The sequence below is a fragment of the Oncorhynchus masou genome, chromosome 6 (assembly GCF_036934945.1).
Source record: "Oncorhynchus masou masou isolate Uvic2021 chromosome 6, UVic_Omas_1.1, whole genome shotgun sequence".
NCBI lineage: Eukaryota > Metazoa > Chordata > Actinopteri > Salmoniformes > Salmonidae > Oncorhynchus > Oncorhynchus masou.
Window position 1 is genome coordinate 60,839,045 of NC_088217.1, and position 25,993 is coordinate 60,865,037.

The 25,993-nt window shown below is 41.4% G+C and overlaps 1 protein-coding gene across 3 annotated transcripts in view; it reads right to left on the minus strand.

The window, feature by feature from the left end:
• The window catches only part of LOC135542370 (protein MTSS 2-like), a 114,017-nt gene that overhangs the window by 41,987 nt on the left and 46,037 nt on the right, over window positions 1-25,993 (minus strand). For all 3 annotated transcript variants that reach the window (XM_064969296.1, XM_064969297.1, XM_064969295.1), the window contains exons 4-6: window positions 18,759-18,843; window positions 3,725-3,816; window positions 3,540-3,614 (exon numbers count right to left, since the gene is read on the minus strand). In XM_064969296.1, coding sequence (XP_064825368.1) covers window positions 3,540-3,614; window positions 3,725-3,816; window positions 18,759-18,843 — 252 coding nt within the window. The remainder of the gene's footprint in view (window positions 1-3,539; window positions 3,615-3,724; window positions 3,817-18,758; window positions 18,844-25,993) is intronic.

Sequence of the window (25,993 nt, forward strand, 5' to 3'; positions counted from 1 at the left end):
TTTAGGGCCAGGCAGGGAGCAAGAGATGTACACTGCCAAGAAGAATCATGGGACCAACAGACTGACCACGCTACCGAGAGAGAAGACACAAAATGCAAGAAATAGTAAAAAAGCACAGGGAAGGCAATAAGTATTCATTCAGTTCAGGCGTGATGATCATATCAGCCGGCCTTGAGTTGTCAAACACCTTCGGACTTCAGAGGAGTTAGAATCCAGCATTGTGAGGGTTTGTGGGTTCAGTGTAGAGGTCTTCAAAATGGACGTGGGGCTTTCCCACCCGGATCCGATATGTAAAATTTATTTAGAGATAGATAGACCCATTCCGAAAGGACCGGAGGACAACTAGACCCATTCCATTAAGACCTGGTAGGTTCTCAACCCGGTCCGATCAGAGTGAGGGAACCAGCAGAAAAGGAATTTAAGTGGATAATGCACGAGGAGGGAGAGGGGCCGTACTGTGAGCGAGGCTGTAGCAGCAAAATGTGTAGAAATTAAAGTGGCGTTCATACTTTCTGAAGGCACTGTATGTTTACCATTCTTCATTCCAGACTAATATTTTCCCCTTGTGGCACTGGTGCCATAACTTTTTCAGTGGGTGGCACCAGCCCATGATTTGGTCACACCCCCACGCAATAGAAAACATTTGTTATCATCTTATCAAGTAATTCACAGTGCTTAAATTAGAGGTAATAGACTACTGAGACTGCACTCAAAAAATAACATGTCTATGCAGGAATGCTTGATTCAAGATTTTGTTGCTACCTAATCCAGTGATTGTCATTAATATTTGGTTGTTATATTTTACTGAATTTTCTGAATATTGTCGTTTGTTCAATACAGATTAATTTGCCTACATATTGTGCACTAATATCATACGGTAATTTATTTGGGGCTAATTCCCTACCCGAGTAAGAGAAAACTCAAAATATATTAGCTAGATTGCTAACTTTAAACATAATACCCACTGCTGGTAGCTATGTATTGATTTAAAAGTAAGTTCAAAACAGTTTTGGCTACCTAGGCCAGTGGATCACAACTGATGGGCCTTGAGAATCTCAGGTGTGCCGTAAAACTTTTCCTCATTTTGATAATTTTTTGAACACTCACTTCTAAATGTGACCTGTGGAATGCCCATGGAATTTTATCTTGGGAGCACTAGTGCTGGTCAGATAATACAGATGTAACCATGTTCCATTTATTGTATCGTTGCTTCAAGTGTAGTATGCTCAGGCTGTTACATTTATCATTTGAGGGGCGTGCATCACAAGCAAAGTCATTTGTATAATTTGACTTGGTCTGTGGAAATCATTAGCACAGGCACGTCTGATTAGGCTTAGCCAGAGTCATTTACTTCTTATGGATCTAGGCTTAGCTACACCACAGCCTCTGCCATAGAAACAAACAGAGCATGGCTTTGGGTCTGTGGATGTACCTTTCCAATGCAGAAAACCACTCGTCTGTAAAGACTTATTTTAACGGAGCAATATTTTCTTTCCGTATCTCAAAGCCGTATCAAATACACCATATATACAAAACTATGTGGACACCCCTTTTCCTTTCAACGTGGCACCGTCATAGGATGCCACCTTTCCAACAAGTCAGTTCGGCAAATTTCTGCCCTGCTGGAGCTGTCCCGGTCAACGAAAGTATGGCTATTGTAAAGTGGAAACGTCTAGGAGCAACAACAGATCAGTCACGAAATGGTAGGCCACACAAGCTCTCTGGAGTGATGAATCACGCTTCACCATCTGGTAGTCCGAGGTCTTAGAGAAAATAAATGTTACGTGGTGGTACAAATATTCCAGAAGGGGGGCCCATTTCAAACGTAATCAGGATGTAAGTTATTGCAAAAAATTCAAAATACCTGCCATAACAGCTGGTATTTGACAATAAAACTGTTATGCAACAGATAAATGTATGACATTTGGTACAAACACCTCTCAGAGGATATGAACAAATCCTAGAAGCAGTGGTCATTGCAAACTTAACCAGGAAGCAGAATTCTAAATGGCCCTAGTCATGTTTAAAATAGCTTATTAAGTGACATTTTCATAGAAAAACATCACCTTATGTATTATTACTTAATGTTTAAACCTTGAAGCGGCAATCAGAAGTTGAAAGAATAAAGTGTCTTCCACGCCCGTTCCAGTAAAAAGCGGGATGGGGCTGGATGCAAGGACTGACCATACATGATACAAAAATTAAAGTTTTAAGGCTGTACTTTTACTTTGTTTGCAAACATTGGAGTAAAAAAAGCTTACATTTTGGGTTCTGATGGGGTATGACAGTTGAACTTGAGGCATTCATCAGTTTTATTCTCCAAGAATCAAAAATAGATGTAGCAGATTGATTAGTGGAGAAAACGACTTTGCGCCCTGGTTCACAAGTTCTATCACAATGGCATAATGCAGTGCATGATAATCCAGCATCGTGGCATCGACCCTTCTGAAATCAGAGGGGCAACCTTTGGCAGCCTTCAGAGTGTCCTTAAAGATGTCCAGGAGTAAACTGTTTTAGCCCCTCCAAATATTTCTGGTGAAGGTGGATTCTATGGTTTTCAGACTTGTTGACCAAATGCTTGTTTGGTACACTGCTCGGTTTGAATGTTGCAGCATTGAAGCCTGTGTTGTGGGGAAGGATGGGGGGTGTTCTCCATTGAGAATGGCCTCTTGGAGAAGAGATATTTTCTCAAATTATTGACAACGTGAAAGTGGACAAATCCAGACCAAGGGGTTGCAATGGTTCAGCTGCACAAAGGCGTGAGATTAGCTTGTAGAATGTGCAGCTCGTATCTATGCAACCAATACAAACTTTACTCGCACAGGCAAGTCACACGGTTAATAAAATGTGACTAAATGGTCGCAGTCTGGAGCCCTGGGTATTCATATTCATATGCTAGTACTGCTTTGCGATACCAATAACATTCTCAGTCGTCATGGTGTGGTCTTGTAGAGCAACACTTGAGGAATGAACAAAGACTTCAATTCTCAAAGAAGACTGAAGCACAATTCATAGTTCAGAGCTGCAGATCTGCGATAGTCATGACATCATTACTGGCTATGCATTTAAAAGTCATAATGGGGAGGTGGATTATCGCGTTTAAGCTTTTTGCTAACTAACCAGGTAAGATTGTTGTTATTGTAATAGAATTTTACATCTGGGAAAAATGTATTTAACTTTACAGCCTCTCACTACAGAGACCTCAGCGAGAGCTACACAACCATAACCTGGCTGAAACGATACCATGTACGGAAGAGGAACATTGAAGGTGTGGTGAGATGGATTGGTGAAGAGGGGCACCGTAACAGCTGCGGGTGTGGACAAACCACATTGTCTCCTTTCACAAAGCCAGCTGTGTTAAGGTAACCTGAACCTTGGTAATGACTATTCCACTGCTCACTGCTGAGAATCACACTTTCTATTTAGGTGTAACACCCCCCCCCAAACACTGAGGCCACATTGCCAAGGGTGTTCTCTCTTACCTGGGAGAGAGTGTCACATCACACATTACTTAGAGAGTTAGAAACAGACACCCTTACCTTTCTTAACCTTCTTCTGCAGCTTGATTGTATCTGAGGATTTCTTCTTTATGTCTGCTCTGGCCTTCTTGTATTCTGCATTGGGAAGCAATGAGGAGATTATGTCTCAGTGAACTAAGTCGGATAACTCAGACTTGTCATAATTGTATGTATGTATGCCTATTTGTGTATGTACGGTCTCCTACCTTTGGCATGGTCCTTGTCCAACTGACTGGCCACCTTCTTCCACTCCTCAATCTTCAGCTCCAGGGGGTTGATCAGGGTATCTGTTAGTGCCCTACAGTGGAAGCCAATAGACCAGCTGTTACATTACAGTGAAAAATACACCTCTCATCAAATTCTGAATTATCAATGGAAACAAAGCGGAGCTTTTTTCAGGTCGATGACCGATCCATCTACGTAATTGTTATTGATAGGCAGGTGGTCATAAACTAGATAAACCAGGTCACCAAAATTAAACACCATAGCTTGGGAAGCAAAGCAATTAGACTGAGCATAGTCTCAGGTAGGCGGTGAACTCCTATCTTCACATTCCCGACATAGCTCCATGTCATGAAGCCTGAGCTGATCAGCCATGACAGGTTAGCACACAATGTGTGAAACTTGTGAAAGTGTTAACAGTGCCATCTCACATCACTGCGTCCAACACACAGGGTGACTGGTGAAAACTAGGCCAAGCTGATGACGATAAGAAATCTTAGTAATAAATCTTATAGGTTAAATCAGAAGTCAGTAGAGGGAAGGGAAACGAACAGTCTAACGGCCTATTCAGAGCTGAGCCCCTATCTGGGTTGGGCCTATGTACAGTAAGGTCAATGGGATCATTGGGATTTTGGTGTCAGTCCTTGTTAATATCAACTGAGGCTGGGCGGTCAATGAGTTGACATTGTGTAATCCATTCAAATAAAGACAATGAACCATGTCTGATGGAAATTAGAGGGAGAAATAAGAAAAATATGGAACGAGACACTGCCAGGACTTACACCAAAACCTAAATCTGCAACAGTATTCAAAACTTTCACTTCAGGAGTAGTGAGTCTCGTTAAAATAAAAAATAAAAATGATGAGTGAAAAAGAAAAGCTAGCAAATTATCCTAAAGTAGCAGCTCAGAAGAGGGGGAAAGTAGGCTGCAGCCTGGGCTAGCATATAGGCACACCCTTTTCACAGTACCATCTTGACCCGAACCATACTCTGCTGGCTCTGATATTTTATTTTCACATTGTCAATTCCGGGCATGGTTCCAGAAACTATGGTTAATGTGTAACCAGGCCAACTCAGCAGAGCTTGGCCCGGCTTAGTACCGTGCAAACGGTACCAGAGCAACAATCCAATCTCTCATCCATCCACAGCCGAAGTACCATTATAGCCATGTCTCAGGCTTCGAGAGAGCACTGGCTGGAGTACAATAATTTCTCAGGGTGATTTAGAGCTGGAAAAAATGTTAATTTGTCTGTCTCATCAGTGCACTGAGAGCAACAGAAGGGACCCTAAGCAGAGCCTGAATGGATTTGCTGGGGCTGAAGTATGTAGGGGAAATTGGGTTCAGGATAGAAGGGGAGCGTGAGACGAGCCTCCTGTTATCCACTTGGGCTTTAATTGCAGAGTTAGCCAGGGTCATAATCCTAGAAAGGGACAGCGCGCTGTAGTTTCTGGAGGAATGCCCGATATAGTGCCTTCAGAAAGTACTCACACTCCTTGATTTTTTCAATTTAATGTGTTACAGCCAGAGTTTAAAATTGATTTAAATGAGATGTCGTCATTGGCCCACACACACACTATCTTCATATGTTCAAAGTGGAATTATGTCATTTTTTTATTAAATGTTTTGGGTCAATAAGTATTGAACCCCTTTCTTATGGCAAGCCTAAATAAGTTCAGGAGTAAAAATTTGCAATAGTGTTTAACATAACTTCTGAATGACTACCTCATCTCTGTACCCCACACATGTAAAGCCCTTCAGTTGAGCAGTGAATTTCTAACACAGATTCAACCACAAAGACCAGGGAGTTTTTCCCAATGCCTCGCAAAGAAGGGCATCCATTGGTAGATAAAAAAATATATAAAAAAGTACAAATAAATAAAAAGCAGGCATTAAATATCTCTGAGCACAGTGAAGTTAATTACACTGGATGGTATGCATCAATACACCCAGTTACTACAAAGATACAGGCGTCCTTCAGTTGCCAGAGGAAGTACTTTATTCGCCTGACGATTTATATGTCCAAGAGAGAATTACATGGCTAAGTTGAGAGACAAGGAAGCCCAGCTAGCTTAGCTAGGCTAGCTAGCCTATAGCCTCAAACGGAGGATGCTAACAAACATTTTCAACGCTGCAGGAGTTGTGTTAATTTTGCTATATTCAGGGACAATGTGGAAAGCCTGAACTTTCAATGTAGCAATTGTTTGCTTTCAGAGGACTATAGGGGCGAAGTAGCTACTCTTAGCAAAAAAGTAGCGAACTTACACAAGCTATTGGGAATTTACGCCCGCCTACTTTCTCCTTTCTCTTCGACCCCAGTAGCCGGACGCCGCTCTGGCCTGATGGAAGTGTCGCCACCATGCCTCTGCAGGGATCCCTCCCTTCCTTGAAGAATGGAGTTAATAGGATGCTCCTGTCCTGGATGACTTGGTCGATGTTCCTGCTCTCGGTCCTACAAACTAGCCATAGAGATATGTCTCTCGCCATGGACGTCGAACACAGCTGGGGCCTCCGGGCTTACCTTCACCAAGGACACAGATGAGAAACAGCTTCACCGCACTGGATCCAGAGGTTCCGGAGCCTTCTTCCCTGGGGGCTTTCGATTTGAGATCGGATCCAGGGGTACCTGCACCTTTGTCCTCTATTCTGTCTCCATCTCTGGTGGCTTCTACCTCGGGTTCAGATCTTCAGAGCTCACCCCCTCATTAGGACAGTGAGGGTGTCTTAAGACTCCGGCACACTCCTCAACCACAATGGATACTAGAGCTGTCTCAGGTCCATTGGGCCCCACCGCCCTTCAGTCCTCAAGGGGTTTATGAAACCCCTGGAGGCGAAAGAACGGCCGGACTTCACCAGCAATTGCACCAGCAGCTCTAGGGTAAGAAAAATCTTGATTCCCGGGGCAAAAACCCTGTTCTATCCTGGAGCACGACTACAAGACATTACAGGGATGCTTCCGACTGTTCTGTGACAGCTGCTGGGAGCTGACGCTGTCGTAGTCCATGTGGGGTCAAACGACATTAAGAGGGCTAGCTCGGAACAGCTGAAAATGAATTTTAAAGAACTGATTCTAGCTCTGAAAGATTCCAGAAAGTGGCCAATTATTTCAGGTCCGGTATCATCATTGGGCCGCAAGTGTGAAGGATTCAGCAGGCTACTGGCATTTTACACCTGACTAAAATATTACTGTAGCTCTTTTTGAATAACTTCTATGGGAAACTTTGACACCTTCTGGAAACAGAAAATGCTCTACAGGAATAGCGGAGTATATCAAAATAATATTGGCTCCTGAATTAGATAGCCGAGTTGCATTGTCATACTGCTGTCGCAAATGTATATTACCCCATGGGCGTTGGCAGTCACAATGTAAGTAACCTAATTTATGTCCCTCTAACTCCCCTGAATGCCTTTGTCATTCCTACAGCTAATGTATACAGCAATCATGTGCCTATGAACCAGATTTATACTGTTAGCACTGAGGTGGTGTGCCCTAGTAGAAAGTCCACTGTGTGCAGCTATCACTGCACTATCAACTCAAAAATAAATAACAAATATATAAACATAACACTGTCATGTCTTCTTCTGATAATCTTCCCAGTAAGGCAATAAAAACAAATCAAGCATAGCAGAAAAGTGCAGAAAATAGCCCACATTGAACAAGGTGCATGAAATCAATAACTTGCGAGTAACAGATGACATTCATATTCTGGATCTCTCCAAAACTCACTTAGATAACACAGTGGTAGCAATACATGGTTATAACATCTACAGAAAGCGGTGTTGCGATCTATATTCAGAGCCACATTCCTGTTAAGCTTAGAGAGGATATGTTAAATAGTGTTGAAGTAATTTGGTGAACCTGCCTCACCTAAAGCCTCACCTAAAGCCCATTCTGTCTGGGAAGCTGCTATAGACCACCAAGTGCTAACAGTCAGAATCTGTACAATGTGTGAGAAATGCATTATAACGTATGCGATATCAACAGAGGGGAATATTTTCGGGGTGACCTTAATATTGCCTTGCTTTCCTCAAGCTGCCCACTCAAGAAAAAGCTTCAAAATGTAACCAGTGCCTGCAACCTGGTTCAGGTTATCAGTCAACCTACCAGGGTATTTACAAACAGCACATGAATGAAATATATTGATAAAATCTTTACTAATGCTGCAGAAATCTGTTGTAAAGCAGTATCCAAATCCATAGTATGCAGTGATCACAATATAATAGCCATATCTAGGAAAACCAAAGTTCCAAAGGCTGGGCCTAATATAAGGTATAAGAGGTCATGCAAAAGGTTTTGTAGCGATTCTTATGTTGATGATGTAAAGATTACTTGCTGGTCGGTTGTGTGTAATGAGGAGCAACTAGACACTGCACTTAACATTAATGAAACTGCTTATTTCCATGGATTGATGTAGAATTTAAAAAGTGGTATGGTTTTGAGAGGAACGGTAAATAAGTCTGGCTACACAACCGATTTGCAAACGTACTTAAAAATTGAGAAATCCTGTGACTAAACTGAATAAAAACAAGAAGAAACTAAACCATTAAACAAAGATAAATGACACAGACTGATAGTAAAAAGCATTAGAGCACCTTAAATGAAATTTTGGGCAGAAAGGCAAACTCAACTCAATCATTCATTGAATCATTGCTCATTCATCATAAAACCCACAGATTTAAAAAAAAATGGTATTGGCAAGGTCAGCAAACTTAGGTATGACATGCTAGCAACAAACGCTGACACTACACATCCAAGTACAACTGACCAAATTATGAAAGACAAGCATTGTAATTTTGAATTCTGAAAAGTGATTGTGAAAGAGGTGAAATAATTGGCACTCACCACCTGGATTTGGTCTTATGTAGCAAAATGTGAAGTTGTGTTTTTAATTTTTACATTGGATAAAAGTAGAGACTCAGAGACACAAAATGGTATATCAGACACTGCATTTTTTTAGGAACAATGGGAAAGTAATTCTTTGAAAGTCGATAAACTTGTAACCTCACTTTTGAGAAAATGGCCTTTTGAATGTTTTGGTAACTACTGGAGAGCTCTTCTTTGTCTACACCCATTCAGCATCGTTCACACCCTAACCCTAAGCTTAAGCCCCAACCATCTTGTTTAGGTATCGAAGCACACTTAACGCTCTGGCCGATGATTTGTTTACCTGTGGATAGCATGAAAACAGCCTACCCAGCTCCGTTGGCAACAATTTCATTACGCTTTTTTGTAGACTTTTACTGACACCGGCCATACTCAACAGGTATTGTACACCGATCACATAATGTTAGCTAACAAGCCAGCCAGCTAAAGTTAGCTAGTTAAACAACAATGAACAGAGATAACAATGACAGTGCTGGGAGCTAACCAACCAGATTCAATGTTAGCTAGCTAACATTAGGCTCTAACTAGAAAAGCGCACAGCTCTGGGATACGAATAATAACGTCAGCCAGGGAGCCAGCCAGCTAACATTAGCTAGCTAGCTAACAGTACACGCCAGCTTAAGGCATATAGATTGCTAGCTAGGTAAACAAAGAACCTAGCTATGTAAACAACATTTAAGATCACACACACGTCACCTTAGCTAACGAATGGCTCTGGACGTTAGCTAACGAATGGCTCTGGGAAAAGAATAACATCAGCTACCTCGCTAACAGTACATGTCAGCTTGAAATAAAACCACTTTGTCAAAATATAAATGTGTAATATCTGAAAATGTATCTAGCTAACGCTGGACTATCATCATGTATGATGGACACGTCTCCCTATCAGGAATGCCATACCACGGTTGCCCTTAGTTTGAAGATGTAATCCGGAGACAGGTGTTTTAGCTATCATACTCTAAATCCACTAATTTCAAAACTTGATCCTCCAGAAAGTGGAGAGCAACACTTACGCAGCTCCACTACACAATGCATAAAAAAGCTGTGTTCGACAAGATTACCAACACAGACTGACCTGGCAAGTAGACAGAAGCCTTCAACATTATCATTATCACTCATTATCTCAGCCAATCATGGCTATAGGGAAGGTTGCTCCCTTTTTCTGTGGCTTAACCAACAAGGCTTGTAATTTAACAATTTTATTTGTATTTACAGATGGCATACAAGTTTGTTATTCAGGTACATGAAAGTTGACATGGTCGAGAAGGCATTTCAGCCAACAAAAAAAAAACGCATTTTGATTTAAAAAGTTTTATGCTCCTACGGCTCTCCTGTGAAGTTGTGACTTAAGCCTAGTTTCCTAAATCGGGTCACAATTATTGTTGTATATCAACAATGACAAGTCACGATGGTCTGACAACTTGGATGGAAAATTACTGAGGATAACAGCAGACAATACTGCCACTCCTATTTGCCATATCTTCCATCTAAGCCTACAAGAAAGTGGGTGCCCTCAGGCCTGGAGGAAGCAAAAGTCCTTCCGCTACCCAATAATAGTAAAGTCCCCTTTACCGGCATAAATAGCCAACCAAAGTAAACAAACTGACAGACCTTCAGCACACTTATAGGGAAGGACAATCAACATGGATGGACGGCCCTTACAGAAATGATTGGCTGAGATAAATTGATGATAAAAGATTGTGGGATCTGTTATGTTAAACTTCAGTGCGGCTTTTGACATTATCGACCATAGTCTGCTCCTGGAAAAACATGTGTTATGGCTTTACACACCCTGCTATATTGTGGATAAAGAGTTGCCGGACTAACAGAACACAAAAGGGGGTTCTTTAATGGAAGCCTCTCAAACATAATCCAGGTAAAATCAGGAATTCCCCAGAGCAGCTTTCTAGGCCCCTTACTTTTTTCAATCTTTAGTAACGACATGCCTTTGAATAAAAGGCTGTGTGTATGTATGTGGATGATCCAACACTTCATAAGTCAGCTACTACAGCGAGTGAAATTACTGCAACACTTAAAGAACTGCAGTCAGTTTCAGAATGGAAGGCAAGAAATTAGTTAGTCCTAAATATTTAAATTAAAAGCATCGTATTTGGGACAAACCATTCACTAAACCCTAAACCTCAACCAACTCTTGTAATGAATAATGTGGACATTGAGCAAGTTGAGGTGACTAAACTTCTTGGAGTTACCCTGGATCGTAAACTGTCATGGTCAAAACATGTTGATGCAACACTAGCTAAGATAGGAAGAAGTCTGTCCATAATAAAGCGCTGCTCTGCTTTTTTAACAACACTATCAACACGGCAGGTCCTAGAGGCCCTAATTTTGTCGCACCTGGACTTCTGTCCAGTCGTGTGATCATGTGCCACAAAGAGGGACATAGGTCAGGGCAGCACAGCTGGCCCTTAAATGTACACGGAGCGCTAACAATGATATGCATGTTAATTTCTCATGGCTCAAAGTGGAGAAGAGATTGACTTCATCATTACTTGTTTTTGTAAGACGTATTGACATGCTGAACGCACCGAACTGGCTGTTTAAACTACTAGCACAAAGCTCAAAACACCCATGAATACCCCACAAGACATGCCACCAGAGGTCTCTTCCCCAAGTGCAGAACAAACTATGGGAGGCGCACATTACTACATAGAGCCATGACTACATGGAACTCTATTCCACACCAGGTATCTGATGCAAGCAGTAGAATCAGTACAAAAAAAATGACACCTTATGGAACAGCGGGATTGTGGCGACACACAGGCACACGCACTCTACACATGGATTTTGTAATGTAGATATGTGGTAGTAGTGTAGTGGTCTCGAGGGTGTATTGTGAACAGTGTTATGAAAAGTAATGCAAGATTTGTTATTGTATATAACTGCCTCAATGTGCTGGACCCCAGGAAGAGTAGTCGCTGCCTTGGCAGCAGCTAATGGGAATAGTTAATAAATACAAAAAAACACTCAGGGATTTCACCATGAAGGCCAATGGTGACTTTAAAACAGTTAACAGTGTAATGCTTGTGACAGCACAAAACTGAGTATGGATTAAGAACATTGTTGTAATTCCACAACACTAACCTAATTTACAGAGTGAAAAGGAAGCCCTCTTCCAAAACATGCATCCTATTTTCAACAAAGCACTGAGATAGAGTATTATGTTTGGGGCAAATCCAATACATTACCACTCTCCATATTTTCAAGCATAGTTGTAGCTGAATCATGTTATGGGTATGCTTGTAATCATTAAGGACTGGGAAGTTATTCAGGATAAAAAAAGAAACACAATAGAGCTAATCACAGGTAATATCCTAGAAGAAATACCTGGTTCAGCCTGCTTTCCACTAGACACTGGGAGATGAAATTACCTTTCAGCAGGACAATAACGTAAAACACAAGGCCAAATCTACACTATAATTGCTTACAAATAAGACAGTGAATGTTCCTGAGTGGACAGTTTTGACAAATCTACTTGGCATCTACTTGTCTATGGCAAGATCTGAACATGGTTATCGAGCAATGATCAACAACCAATTTGACAGAGCTTGAAGAAATGTTTAAATAATAAAAATGGGTAAATGTTGCACAATCCAGGTGTGGGGAGCTCTTAGAGACATACCCAGAAAGACTCACAGCTGTAATCGCTGCCAAAAGTTATTCAAAAAATATACAGTATTATTCTGTGATATAACATTATCAGAGAATGGTTTGTCACCTTCATGTAATACAGGACTAAGGTCGAATTCTACAACAATGGCACTGACGCTTGTTGGTTATGGCAAAACTATCACGGATTACAAAGGGAAAACCAGCCACGAGCTGCCCAATGATACGTGCCTACCAGACCAGCTAAATGCCTTCTATGCTTGAATCAAGCAAGGCAACACTGAACCATGAGCGAGAAAACCAGCTGTTCCGGATGACGGTGTGATCACGCTGTCCGTAGATGAGGTGAGTAAGCCCTTAACACGTAAACATTCAAAAGGCCAGATGGATTATCGCGATGTGAACTCAGAGCATGTGCTGGCGAGTGTCTTCACTGACAATTTCAACTTCTCCCTGACCCAGTCTGTAATACCAATATATATGTTTCAATTAGACCACCATAGTCTCTGTGCACAAGAACCCCAAGGTTAACTGTCTAAATGACTAACATAGCCATGAAAAGCTTTGAAAGGCTGGTCATGGCTCACATCAACACCATCATCCTGGACCCAATCCAAATCACATAAAACCCCAACAGATCATGCAATCTCTATTGCACTCCACACTTCCCTTTCCCACTTGGACAAAAGGGAATGTGAGAATGCTGTTCATTGTTCAACAGTGCTCAGAAGCTCATTAAGCTAAGGTTCCTGGGATTGAACACCTCACTCTGCAACTGGATCCTGGACTTCTTGACGGGCCCGGCCAGGTGGTCATTAAGTTTGCCGACGACACAATCGTCATAGGCCTGATCCCCGACGACAATGAGAGACCTGGCAGTGTGGTGCAGTGTGGAGGTGATTTTGGACTACAGGAAACAGTGGAGCTGGTCGAGAGCCTCAAATTCCTCGGTGTCCACATCACAAAAAATCTATCATAGTCGTGAAGAGGGAACAACAACGCCTATTCCCCCTCAGGAGGCTGAAAAGATTTATTAGCATGGGCCCTCAAAAAGATCTACAACTGCCCCACCGAGAGCATCTTGACTGGCTGAATCACTGCTTGATATGGCAACTGCTTGGCATCCGAACGCAAGACGATACAGAGTGTGGTGAGTACGGTCTAGTACATCACTGGGGCTAAGCTCCCTGCCATCCGGAACCTCTATACCAGGTGGTGTCAGAGAAACGCCCCCCCAAAATATTGTGCAATCGGGGGAGTGAGCAATCGGGGGAGAAGGGCCTTGGTCAGGGAGGTGGCAAAGAACGTGATGGTCACTCAGACAGAGCTCTAGAGTTCCTCTGTGGAGATGGGAGAACCTTCCAGAAGGGCAACCATCTCTGCAGAACTACACCAAATCAGGCCTTTATGGTAGAGTGGCCAGACAGAAGCCACTCCTCAGTAAAAAAGGCACATGGCAGCCCACTTGGAGTTCTCCAAAAGGCACCTAAAGACTCTCAGACCATGACAAACAAGATTCTCTCGTCTGATGAAACCAAGATGGAGCTCTTTGGCCTGAATGCATAGTGTCACGTCTGGAGGAAACTTGGCACCATCCCTACTGTGAAGCATGATGGCGGCAGCATCATGCAGTGGGGATTTTTTTCAGGGATAGGGACTGGGAGACAAGCCAGGATGAAGGCAAAGATGAATGGCACAAAGCACAGAGATCCTCAGACTGGGGCAAAAGTCCACCTTCCAACATGACAATGACCATAAGCACAAAGCCAAGACAACGCAGGAGTGGCTTCGGGACACGTTTTTCTACAAAGTAGCTATCCTTTGCCTTGACGGCTTTGAGACTCTTGGCATTCTCTCAACCAGCTTCACCTGGAATGTTTTTCCAACTGTCTTGAAGGAGTTTGCGTACATGCTGAGCACTTGTTGGCTGCTTTTCCTTCCCTCTGCAGTTCAACTCATCCCAATCCACCTCAATTGGCTGTTGAAAAACAAATGATAGTGGGACTAAGCCCAAACCAGATCGGATGGCATATTGCTGCAGAATGCTGTGGTAGCCATGCTGGTTAACTGTGCCTTGAATTCGAAAAAGAAAATTTTTGAGTCACCAGCAAAGCAGCCCCAGACCATCACACCACCACCTCCATGCTTCATGGTGGGAACCACACATGCGGAGATAATCCATTCTCATACACTGCGTCTCACAAAGACACACCAAAAGGGCAGATTTCCTCCTGTCTAATGCCCATTGCTTGTGTTTCTTGGCCCAAGCAAGTCTCTTCTTATTATTGGTGTATAATAATAAGTTGTGTAGTGCTTTCTTTGCAGCAATTCGACCATGAAGGCCTGAATCACGCATTCTCCTCTGAACAGTTGATGTTGATGTATCTGTTACTTGAACTTTGTGAAGCATTTATTTGGGCTGCAATCTGAGGTGCAGTTAACTAATGAATGTATCCTCTGCAGCAGAGGTAACTCTGGGTCTTCCTTGCATGTGGCGGTCCTCAAGAGAACCAGTTTCATCATAGCGCTGGATGGCTTATGCGACTGCACTTTGAGAAACATTCAAAGTTCTTGACATTTTCCGGACTGACTGACCTTCATGTCTTAAAGAAATGATGGCCTGTCGTTTCTCTTTGCTTATTTGAGCTGTTCTTGCCATAATATGGACTTTAACCAAATAGGGCTATATTGTGTACCACCCCTACCTTGTCACAACACAACTGATTGGCTCAAATGCATTAAGAAGCTGTCATCAAGGCAAAGGGTGGCTACTTTGAAGAATCTCAAATGTATTTTGATTTGTTTAACACTTTTTTGGATACTAAATTATTCCATAGTTGTGATGTCTTCACTATTATTCGACAATGTAGAAAACAGTAAAAAATAAAATTAAAACCCTGGATGGGTAGGTGTGTCTAAACATTTGACTACTGAACATCAGTCACAGGCTTCATTACTGCATATAAGTGTGATATTTCAGTTTTCTATTTTTAATACATTTGCCAAAATGTCTAAAAAAACGTTTTTGCCTTGTCATTGTGGGATATTGTGTGTAGACTGATGAGGAAAACAAAATATTGAATCCAGTTGAAAATAAGGCTGTAATGTAACAATGTGGGAAAATGTAAGGGTTCTGTATACTTCCTGAACGCACTGTATAAAGTAATGTTATTTCTACAGTGGTTTGAGAAAATATTCTCCCCCCCTTGGCATTTTTCCTATTTTGTTGCCTTACAACCTTCACTTAAAATCGATTTTTGGGGGGGTTGTATAATTTGATTTACACAACATGCCTACCACTTTGAAGATGCAAAAATGTTTGTGAAACAAACAAGAAACAAGACAAAACTGAAAACTTGCAAAACTGAGAGCGTGCATAACTATTCCCCCCCCCCCCCAAAGTCAATACTTTTTAGAGCCACCTTTTGCAGCAATTACAGCTGCATGTCTCTTGGGGTATGTCTCTATAAGCTTGGCACATCTTGCAACTGGGATTTTTGCCCATTTTTCAAGGCAAAACTGCTCCAGCTCCTTCGAGTCGGATGAGTTCCACTGGTGTACAGCAATTTTTAAGTCATACCACAGATTCTCAATTGGATTGATGTCTGGGACTTGACGAGGCCATTCCAAGACATTTAAATGTTTCCCCTAAACCACTTGAGTGTTGCTTTAGCAGTATGCTTAGGGTCACTGTCCTGCTGGAAAGTAAACCTCCGTCCCAGTCTCAAATCTCAAAGAATGAAACAGGCTTCCCTCAAGAATTTCCCTGTATTTAGCACCATCCACCATTCCGACCAGTTTCCCAGTCCCTGCCGATGAAAGGTGTTCTCGGGGTGATGAGGTGTTGGGTTTGCTCCAGACATAACGTTTTCCTTGATGGCCAAAAATATACATTTGTCTCATCTGACCAGAATACCCTTTTCCATACGGTTGGGTAGTCTCCCACATGTGGAGCATTGCAGCTCCTTCAGGGTTATCTTTGGTCTCTTTGTTGCATCTTAGATTAATGCCCTACTTGCCGGGTCTGTGAGTTTTGGTGGGTGGCCCTCTTGGCACATTTGTTGTGTTGCCATATTATTTCATTTTTAATTAATGGATATAATGCTGCTCAGTGGGATGTTCAAAGATTCTGGTATTTTTTTATAACCCAACCCTGACCTGTACTTCTCCACAACCTTGTCCCAGACCAGTCTGGAGAGCCCGTTGGTCTTCATGGTGCCGCTTGCTTGGTGGTGCCCCTTGCTTAGTGGTGTTGCAGATTCTGGGGTATTTCAGAACAGGTGTATACAGTTGAAGTTGGAATTTTACATACACCTTAGCCAAATACATTTAAACTCACTTTCACAAATCCCGACATTTAATCCAAGTAAAAATTCCCTGTTTTAGGTCAGTTAGGATCACCACTTAATTTTAAGAATGTGATATGTCAAAATAATAGTAGAGAGAAATGATTTTTTTCAGCTTTTATTTCTTTCATCACATTCCCAGTGGGTCAAAAGTTTACATACACTCAATTAGTATTTGGTAGCATTGCCTTTAAATTGTTTAACTTAGGTCAAACGTTTCGGGTAGCCTTCCACAAGCGTCCCACAATAAGTTGGGTGAATTTTGGCCCATTCCTCCTGACAGAGCTGGTGTAATGAGTCAGCTGTGTAGGCTTCCTTGCTCGCACACAATTTCTCAGTTCTGCACAAACATTTTCTATGGGATTGAGGTCAGGGCTTTGTGATGGCCACTCCCAATACCTTGACTTTGTTGTCCTTAAGCCATTTGCCACAACTTTGGAAGTATGCTTGTGGTCATTGTCCATTTGCAACCAAGCTTTAACTTCCTGACTGACATCTTGAGATGTTGCTTCAACATAATCTTCCTTACTCATGACGCCATCTATTTTGTGAAGTGCACCAGTCCCTCCTGCAGAAAAGCACCCCACAACATGATGCCACCACAGTGCGTCACAGTTGGGATGGTGTTCTTCAGCTTGCAAGACTACCAAACAGAACAATGGTCATTATGGCCAAACGGCTCTATTTTTGTTTAATCAGACCAGAGGACATTTCTCCAAAAAGTAAGATCTTTGTCCCCATGTGCAGTTGCAAACCGTGGTCTGGCTTTTTTATGGCGGTTTTGGAGCAGTGGCTTCTTCCTTGCTAAGCGGCATTTCAGGTTATGTCGATATAGGACTCGTTTTACTGTGGATATAGATACTTTTGTACCCGTTTCCTCCAGCATCTTCACAAGGTCCTTTGCTGTTCTGGGATGGATTTGACCTTTTCGCACCAAAGTACGTTCATCTCTAGGAGACAGAAAGCGTCTCCTTCCTGAGCTGTATGACGGCTGCGTGGTCCCATGGTGTTTATACTTGCGTACTATTGTTTGTACAGATGAACATGGTACCTTCAGGCACTTGGAAATTGCTCCCAAGGATGAACCAGACTTGTCTTGGCTGACTTCTTTTGATTTTCCCATGATGTCAAGCAAAGAGGCACTGAATTTGAAGGTAGGCCTCAAAATATATCCACAGGTACACCTCCAATTCACTCAAATGATGTCAATTAGCCTATCAGAAGCTTCTAAAGCCATGACATAATTTTCTGGAATTTTCCAAGCTGTTTAAAGTCAGTCAACTTAGTGAATGTACACTTCTGACCCACTGGAATTGTTATACAGTGAATAAGTGAAATAATCTGTCTGTAAAGAATTGTTGTAAAAATTACTTGTGTCATGCACAAAGTAGATGTCCTAATCGACTTGCCAAAACTATAGTTTGTTAACAAGAAATTTGTGAAGTGGTTGAAAAACGAGTTCATGACTCCAACCTAAGTGTATGCAAACTTCTCGACTTCAACTGTTTATACTGAGATCATGTGACAAATCCTGGACACTTAAATAAAGTCCACCTGTGTGCAATCTAACTCATTCTGTAACTTTTGAAGGTAATTGGTTGCACCAAATCTTATTTAGGGGCTTCATAGCAAAGCGGATGAATGAATACATATGCACGCAGCACTTTACCATTGCATTTTTGGCACTTCACCAATTTGGACTATTTTGTCCATGTCCATTACATGAAATCCAAATGAAAATCAATTTCAATTAAATTACAGGCTGTAATGCAACAAAATAGGACAAAAGGGGAATGAATACTTTTGCACGGCACTGTATACTCCCTATATATAGCAATGTTAGTTTTACTCTTTATTGATATTTGTTATTCAATGTCACTACGTCAATGGTTTTATTTTATTTTTAACTCTGCATTTTTGGAAAAATAACTAAGTAAGTATTTCACTGTTAGTCTGCAGCTGTTTGTCTACGAAGCATGTGCAAATAAAATTTGATTTGGTCTGAAATGTTAAAGAAGGCAGTATTACGCACTAACCGCATATGAAAGATCTCAAACAAATAAGAAACAATGACATTGGAGGTGTTTTGCTTTGCCCCAAGACTGTTGTAATACCCAATCAATGTCTTCCAGAAACCATGATTTACAGTTCCATCACTTACGTGGTGAAGAGCTTCAGTTTGGACTCGATGCTTCTGTGCCTCATGCACATTCTCGTCAAGGCTGAGCCAATCTCTTTTGTCGCCCCTGGAAAACAATGGAACAAAAGACAACAAACCTATCAATTATTAACAAACCTTGACAACAACAATGCCATATCACAAGTGTGTTGAAGCAAGGAAAGCTCAGCATGGACTCAAATGACATAAACCCATTTAAGAAGAATCTACAGCTTTTTCTATGCCATCATGGTCTTACAAAAGCTTCAAACGTTTATTTGCAACGTGCACAGGATACAACAGGTGTAAAACTGTACAGTGAGAGATCTTTCCCAACAAGGCAGCGATGATGATAATCAAAATAAAAGATACTGTGATAATAAAACATAAAAACCACACAGGAACTACGATGCGATTTAGAAACACGAGAATGAAAGTATATACAGGTCAATGCCTGTACCTTATTCAATGTGAAGGGGTACCAGAATGGTTGAGGTGGGTTTATACATTTAGGTGGGTTTATAAGTGACTGGTAGTAGGATCTAACTGTAATCAGAGCTGAAAAGTGAATGATAGCAGGAGTATAAAAATACTTTGTTAATGTCAGGGCTCTAAAGAGCTACAATTTTACTTGAAAATGTGTCTAAATATACACACACAGTTGAAGTCGGAAGTTTACATACACGTAGGTTGGAGTCAATAAACTCGTTTTTCAACCACCATACAAATTTCTTGTTAACAAACTACAGTTTTGGCAAGTCGGTAAGGACATCTACTTTGCGCATGACACAATCCTGCAGGTGAAGAAGCTGGATATGGAGATCCTGGGCTGGTGCGGTTCAATATAGTCTACAATTATTAGACCGATTGGACGTACTGCCAAATTCTCTAAAATGACCTTGGCAGAGAAATGAACATTCAATTCTCTGGCAACAGCTCTGCCAATTGCGCACTACCTCAAAATTTGAGACATCTGTGGCATTGTGTTGTGTGACAAAACTACACATTTTAGAGTGGCCTTACATTGTCCCCAGCACAAGGTGCACCTGTGTAATGATCATGCCAATTAAATCAGCTTCTTGATATTCCACACCCATCAGGTGGATGGATAGACCTGGCAAAGGAGAAATGCTCACTAAACAGGGAAAAAACTAAATTGTGCACAACATTTGAGAAAAATAAGCTTTTAGTGCTTATGGAACATTTCTAGGATCTTCTATTTCAGCTCATTAAACATGGGACCAACACTTTACATGTTACCTTTTATATTTTTGTTCCGTGTATATTCTGCCCTATGGGACAAACAAAAATCTATTTCCTTAAACCACTGCTGAGATATAGATGGTCACACTGCAAAATGAACATCAAATTATGACCTAGTATGTCTTCCTTGCATCATTAGGATAAGTCCAGTTTAATGATGAAAGCAAGCAACCCTGTTGTCAGTTTTCATTGCAGCAGCATCAGGTCCCCCTCTAGACTACTCATTAGGAGGTTAAAGACTCCAGCTATTAGCTCCATCAACCATATGTTTTTTTGACAGCTACATAAAAGAAAAATAAGAGGCTTGAGTGAGTGACAGACTTTCACTTCAATTGCTTGTCATATCAAGCTTAGACTTTCTGGACATCATTATCGAAGATATTCATTGAAGAAATCAGACAAATGGATCCTGTAAATAAAATGTGGTCCTGCTAACCCAACTGTTGTAGGCTAGATAAGTCTGGAAGCGGTCCACTGCAGCACTTAAAATACATTGGGTAAAATGGCACATCAAACATTTCACAGCACCAGATCTATTTCTGCAGGGGGCTGTTGTGATGTATAGAGCGAGATAAATCACACAGGACCCAGTGTGGCTTATCCAGCCCAGCCCTAAACCCCAGAGCCCTTGCCCTGTGCCTCTAACAAATAGGCCATTGTAGCATCCTGTCACTGAATACAGAGCACTTCCTATGAGATGGCCCAGCTCACCAAGCTGAAAGAGAAGATAATACCCCTTTCTGTGATAGAGGAAAACAGTGTGTGTGAGTGAGTGAGATGAGGGACAAGGCAAGAGGACAGCGATTCTCCACAATCCCGAGTGGTGATATTCCTCCCTCCACCCTACCCCCTGGGCAGGACTGTGTCCATAGAAATAGAATTTTGAAAGTTATACATTTTGAAAACTTGATTGCTGACATGCAAAACATTTTGGGACTATATCAACAATGGAATAATGAAACAAATACCAGAAGACAGTTTTGGTGTGGAATTAGCTTTTAAAAGGGGAACGGGCAGCATTTTAACTACTTTGCAGATATGAAAGAAACAGAATCATAATATCAGTCAAAAATATCAAAATCCCTATTTGTGCTTCAAACCCAACTCCATAAGAAGTTTTAAAAATAGGTTCTATTTGACTCAACATTCCATGATGTATAGTAAGGCATTGTTGGCAGAATAGAAGGATGCTGTTCAATGCATGATTAATATAATTCACCAATACATTTCTTGGTAGTCAAAAATATATTGCTATCAGGTCATTTACGGCTGGCCTGGTTCATTACTGCCTCCACTATTAACTATGCAAAGTCTGGGAATGTCAATACAATGAACCTAGCAAGGGCAATAATCACAAGTCTGTCATAGCATGGCTAATAGGCAAGCACACGTGTCAAACAAGGAATAGGACACACATAATGAGTCAACAGTTGAGTCATCTACTTTATGAAATTGCAGCCTGATGCACACGCATCAGTGAATTCAACTTAACTTGCACTGCTTTCGTGTGTCCCGTTTACAGCGCGCAACGGAAGGCAAGTGGACAGACATTGCCACTGCTAGTAAGGCTACTAAAACGTTGCAGTCTGGCTTTGGTTTTTATAGCTTTACAAGGAATAACCCAAAAACAAAACACCATGCAAAGGAGAAACATGTAGGCCTATTGCAGCCATATTTGCGCAGTAATCTAGGCTGGCTACTCAACTACAACACGTTGAGTGCACCATACAGCAATGCTGCATTCAATCGCACCCGTGACCCATTCAGTGCAACACAAAACATGTTTTTTAATTATTTGGATACTTTTTGATTAGGGTTGCAGCATATTATGCACATCTGCAAGCATAGTAGCAAAGGATAGACAAATATGACCTATTTTGTTTTAATATTTTAATGCTACATACACAGCATCATGTACAGAAGTGAACATTAGAGTCATTTTTCTAAAATAATGGCCAGATTGTTTTTACAAAAATATTTGCGACTGTGACCCAAAGGCTATGTCTGGTCTGCGAATTCCTTGTTTTTTTTCAATATGACACTCCTGGGCTAGAGTATCTATGTTGCTAGCTCTTTATTTAGCAAGCTAAAAACAGAGCAGAACGTTAGCTAGCTGCCGCGGGATGTCATTTGTTTTTGGCTACAGGTGCACGTTTCATTTGGTTAGCTAGCAAGACATTTGAATCGCTTCGCTAACTAGCTGTGTTGAACAGTCAGCATATCTCAGATGTCAATCAAATGGTTTTGACATCGATCAAATGGGTGGGCAGGCACGATCCCATTCAGTTGTCAAAACGTGGCTTGGGACTGAACAAGTTAAACTCTCTCTATCTAATGTCCCCTAGTTAGATTTTACCTCGTCTGGCTAGCATTAGCTGTTGATGTGCATAGGCAACAGAGAGAAAGTTTGTTTGATCAATAGGACTGTGGAGTAGGTGAACGTTGGGAGCCGGCTCGCATATAATAAGAGCCAAATCTATATAAAGATATGAATAATCAAAATATTTAAACGAGTAGAATTCACGAAACAATGAACCAAAGATGCATGAGGGAGGGCCGAGCCAACTCACTCACAGTCACACACTTAGCAGCCGAGGAAGGACAGCTGTGAAAACAGTAGCATTTGGATGCATTTTAACCTCTTGAAACTAGGGGGCACTATTTTTATTTTTGTTAAAATAATGTTCCCAAAGTAAACCGCCTATTTCTCAGGACCAGATGCTAGAATATGCATACAATTGACAGCGTAGGATAGAAAACACTAAAGTTTCCAAAACTGTCAAAATATAACAGAACTGATATTGCAGGCGAAACCCTGAGGAAAATCCAATCAGGAAGTGCCACTTATTTTGAAACCGTTGTGTTCCTATTCACCCCTATTGGCCATTGAAAGGGATATCAACCAGATTCATTTTTCTACGTATTCCCTAAGGTGTCTACAGCATTTTGACATAGTTTCACACCTTTATGTTGAAGAATGAGCGTAAACGACAACATTGCGTAAGTGGCCAGCTGAGGGCTGTGAGTGATTCTTGCGTAAAATACAGAGGTAGTCATTTTTCCTCTCGCTCCTACTAAAAAGCCAATTGTCCCGGTTGATATATTATCGAATAGATATTTGAAAAACACCTTGAGGATTGATTATAAAAAACGTTTGCCATGTTTCTGTCGATATTATGGATATGTGACCGCTATTTCCGGTGGATTTCTGAACATAGCGTGACCAACAAACGGAGGTATTTTGGGTATAAAAATAATCTTTATGGAACAAAAGGAACATTTGCTGTCTAACTGGGAGTCTCGTGAGTGAAAACATCCGAAGCTCAAAGGTAAACGGTTAATTTGATTGCTTTTCTGATTTTCGTGACCAAGCTTCCTGCTGCTAGCTGGACATAATGCTATGCTAGGCTATCGATAAACTTACAAACGCTTGTCTTGCTTTGGCTGTAAAGCATAATTTCAAAATCTGAGATGACAGGGTGATTAACAAAAGCTGTGTTTCACTATATTTCACTTGTGATTTCATGAATATTAATATTTTCTAGAGATATTTTTTGACCGTTGCGCTATGCTAATTAGTGTAGTTGATGACAATTCTCCCGGATCCAGGATGGGTAGTTCCAAGAGGTTAATAATGTAGACAATGTTAGAGCACAGTGTAGAATCTCTTACATGTCACTTCATTGAAGATTTGTCTATGTCTAGGTGTCTTCTGGACTGCTTTGATCTCAGCGACAGACACCTCAGAGAACTTGGCAGAGGAACTGTTGAGTGGCAAGTAGATGGAAAAGTGGTCTGTTGTGTTAGCGACAATGCAGCTAACAATCAAAGCCATGAAAATTTTAAAATGGACCCATCATCCATGTCTTGCCCACACAATCAACCTGATCATAAGATATGCTCTGAATGTGATGAAGCCCACTGTGGACAATGTGAAAGCAGCTGTGGAATACTTCCAAAGGAGCAAAGTAGGTGCTGAAAAACTCAAGTCTACACAACGCCGGATGGGGATGCCTGAGCTGAGGCCTAAACAAGACTGCACTACAAGGTGGAATTCAACATTTTATATGTTGAATCTGTTTCTTGAGTCAAAAGGATGCTATCATCTCTACCCTGGCCATTGTCAATGCACCTGTTGATGCTCTGACCCAAGAGGAATGGGAGGTGGTGGTGGAGGTGTGCAGTTCTGGAACCCTTTGAGCAGGTCACTGTGGAGATCAGTGGAGAGAGGTACAGTAAGCAGTTATTACTACATCATTATTTAATCCAGTATTATATATGTATATGACCAGTGATGAGAATGAAGTATCAGTAGACAAAACATGAACTAATAAGTTACTGTTCTCTCTTTTCAGCTATGCGACAGCCTCAAAAATGATACTCATGTGCAAGGGTCTGCAGCGAATCATAGCCAGCCGACAGAGAGAAGCAAATGTAACCACAGGACATGTGACAGAGTTGGACACCCTATGTTCATCAACGGACAGGAAGTTAAACAGAATGGAATATAATCACGTGCTATCAGAAGCCGCTGCACTTGACCCCAGGTGTAAGAAGTTAGCCTTCAGTGATGCCAGAGCGATTGATGAGGCTCTTGAAGAATAAACTCAGGCAGGGAGGGACAGCCCCAGCAGTCAGCTGGCTCAAGCACCAAGAAGAAGAGGGATCAGATGGAGTAGAAGAACCAACAGTAGTGCCACAAACATCTGCTGTTTGAAGAGAGAGCAACTGGGGATGCAGCATGAAGGAATCCCTCAGTAGATGCTATAAATGGAGGTCCGATCCTATTTGGAGGAGTCCCTCCAAAGATCTGCAGCTCCTCTGAGCTGGTGGAAGAACAAGGCCTCTGTCTACCCACGGCTTACTAAAGTCATGTCAGGGAGACTCTGCATAGTGGCCACATCCGTTCCCTCTGAGGGTCTTCTCGAAAACGGGACAAATAATTACTGAAAGAAGAAACCGCATCAGCCACTCGAAAGTGAGGCAGCTTGCATTTCTGAATGCAAATCTCTCATAAAAGCAAAATATGGTCAGCATTGCTGTGTGCTGCTGGTTATAACATGGCAATGAAGGAGAGAAGAGAGGGACCAGTCTAACGTTTTAAGTGGAATGCTGCAGTTTTGCACATTGTTATTTATTTTTCTTTGATATGGTGCAATATTCTATTATGTTGTTCAGATTGTATTAGTTTTGAATTGTTACATTTATATGCACTTTGTTTATATACATTTAAAAGTTATATTTAAATGCAAATATTTTTCATAACAAACCAAAGCATTTTTAAATACATTATGGTTAAGGTAGAGTATGATTTCATTTAATAATTTAATTAGAATGGTGTTAAAACAAAAATCAGTCAAACTATCGCAAACTGTTTGACTTGATAAAAATACAATACATATATTTTTTTTAAAGTGCCGTTTGGGAGCCAAAAGAGCAGTCTCTTTTTGGTGAGCTGAGCCGTACGAGCCGGCTCACTGAAAAGAGCCGGAATGCCCATCACTACTGTGAAGTTCCCAAATGTAAGAGGACTCCAGTGGTATTTACATAAATCCATTCAGGTGCATTTTGTGGCTTTTGGCAGATGCATTCTAATGATCTAACGTCACACTGTTGCTACTGCCTGGAAACACACAGTCCAGTAAAAAGTGAATGATGGCAGGCCCGTGTGGCGAATGTCTTATTTGCATATAGGCCTACTGTAGCTCTGATTAGCTATGGCGTACCAGTCTGCGTAGACTCCAGTCTTGGACAAAACAGGTGTTTTTATTAGGTTTTATTTAGCGCAGTGTTCATTAAATTTTCCAAACGTGGCCATAGAATATCTTAATACGAGTAGTCTTGTCAGATTTTTTTTTTAACAATTTAAAAAGGAAAATTTTTCCTGGGGGTGTGTATAGTCCTCTGTATGAATGTGTCCCAGTCATCCCAACTCTAATCCCTGCTAATGCTGGATCACCTGGGCCTCTTGCTGG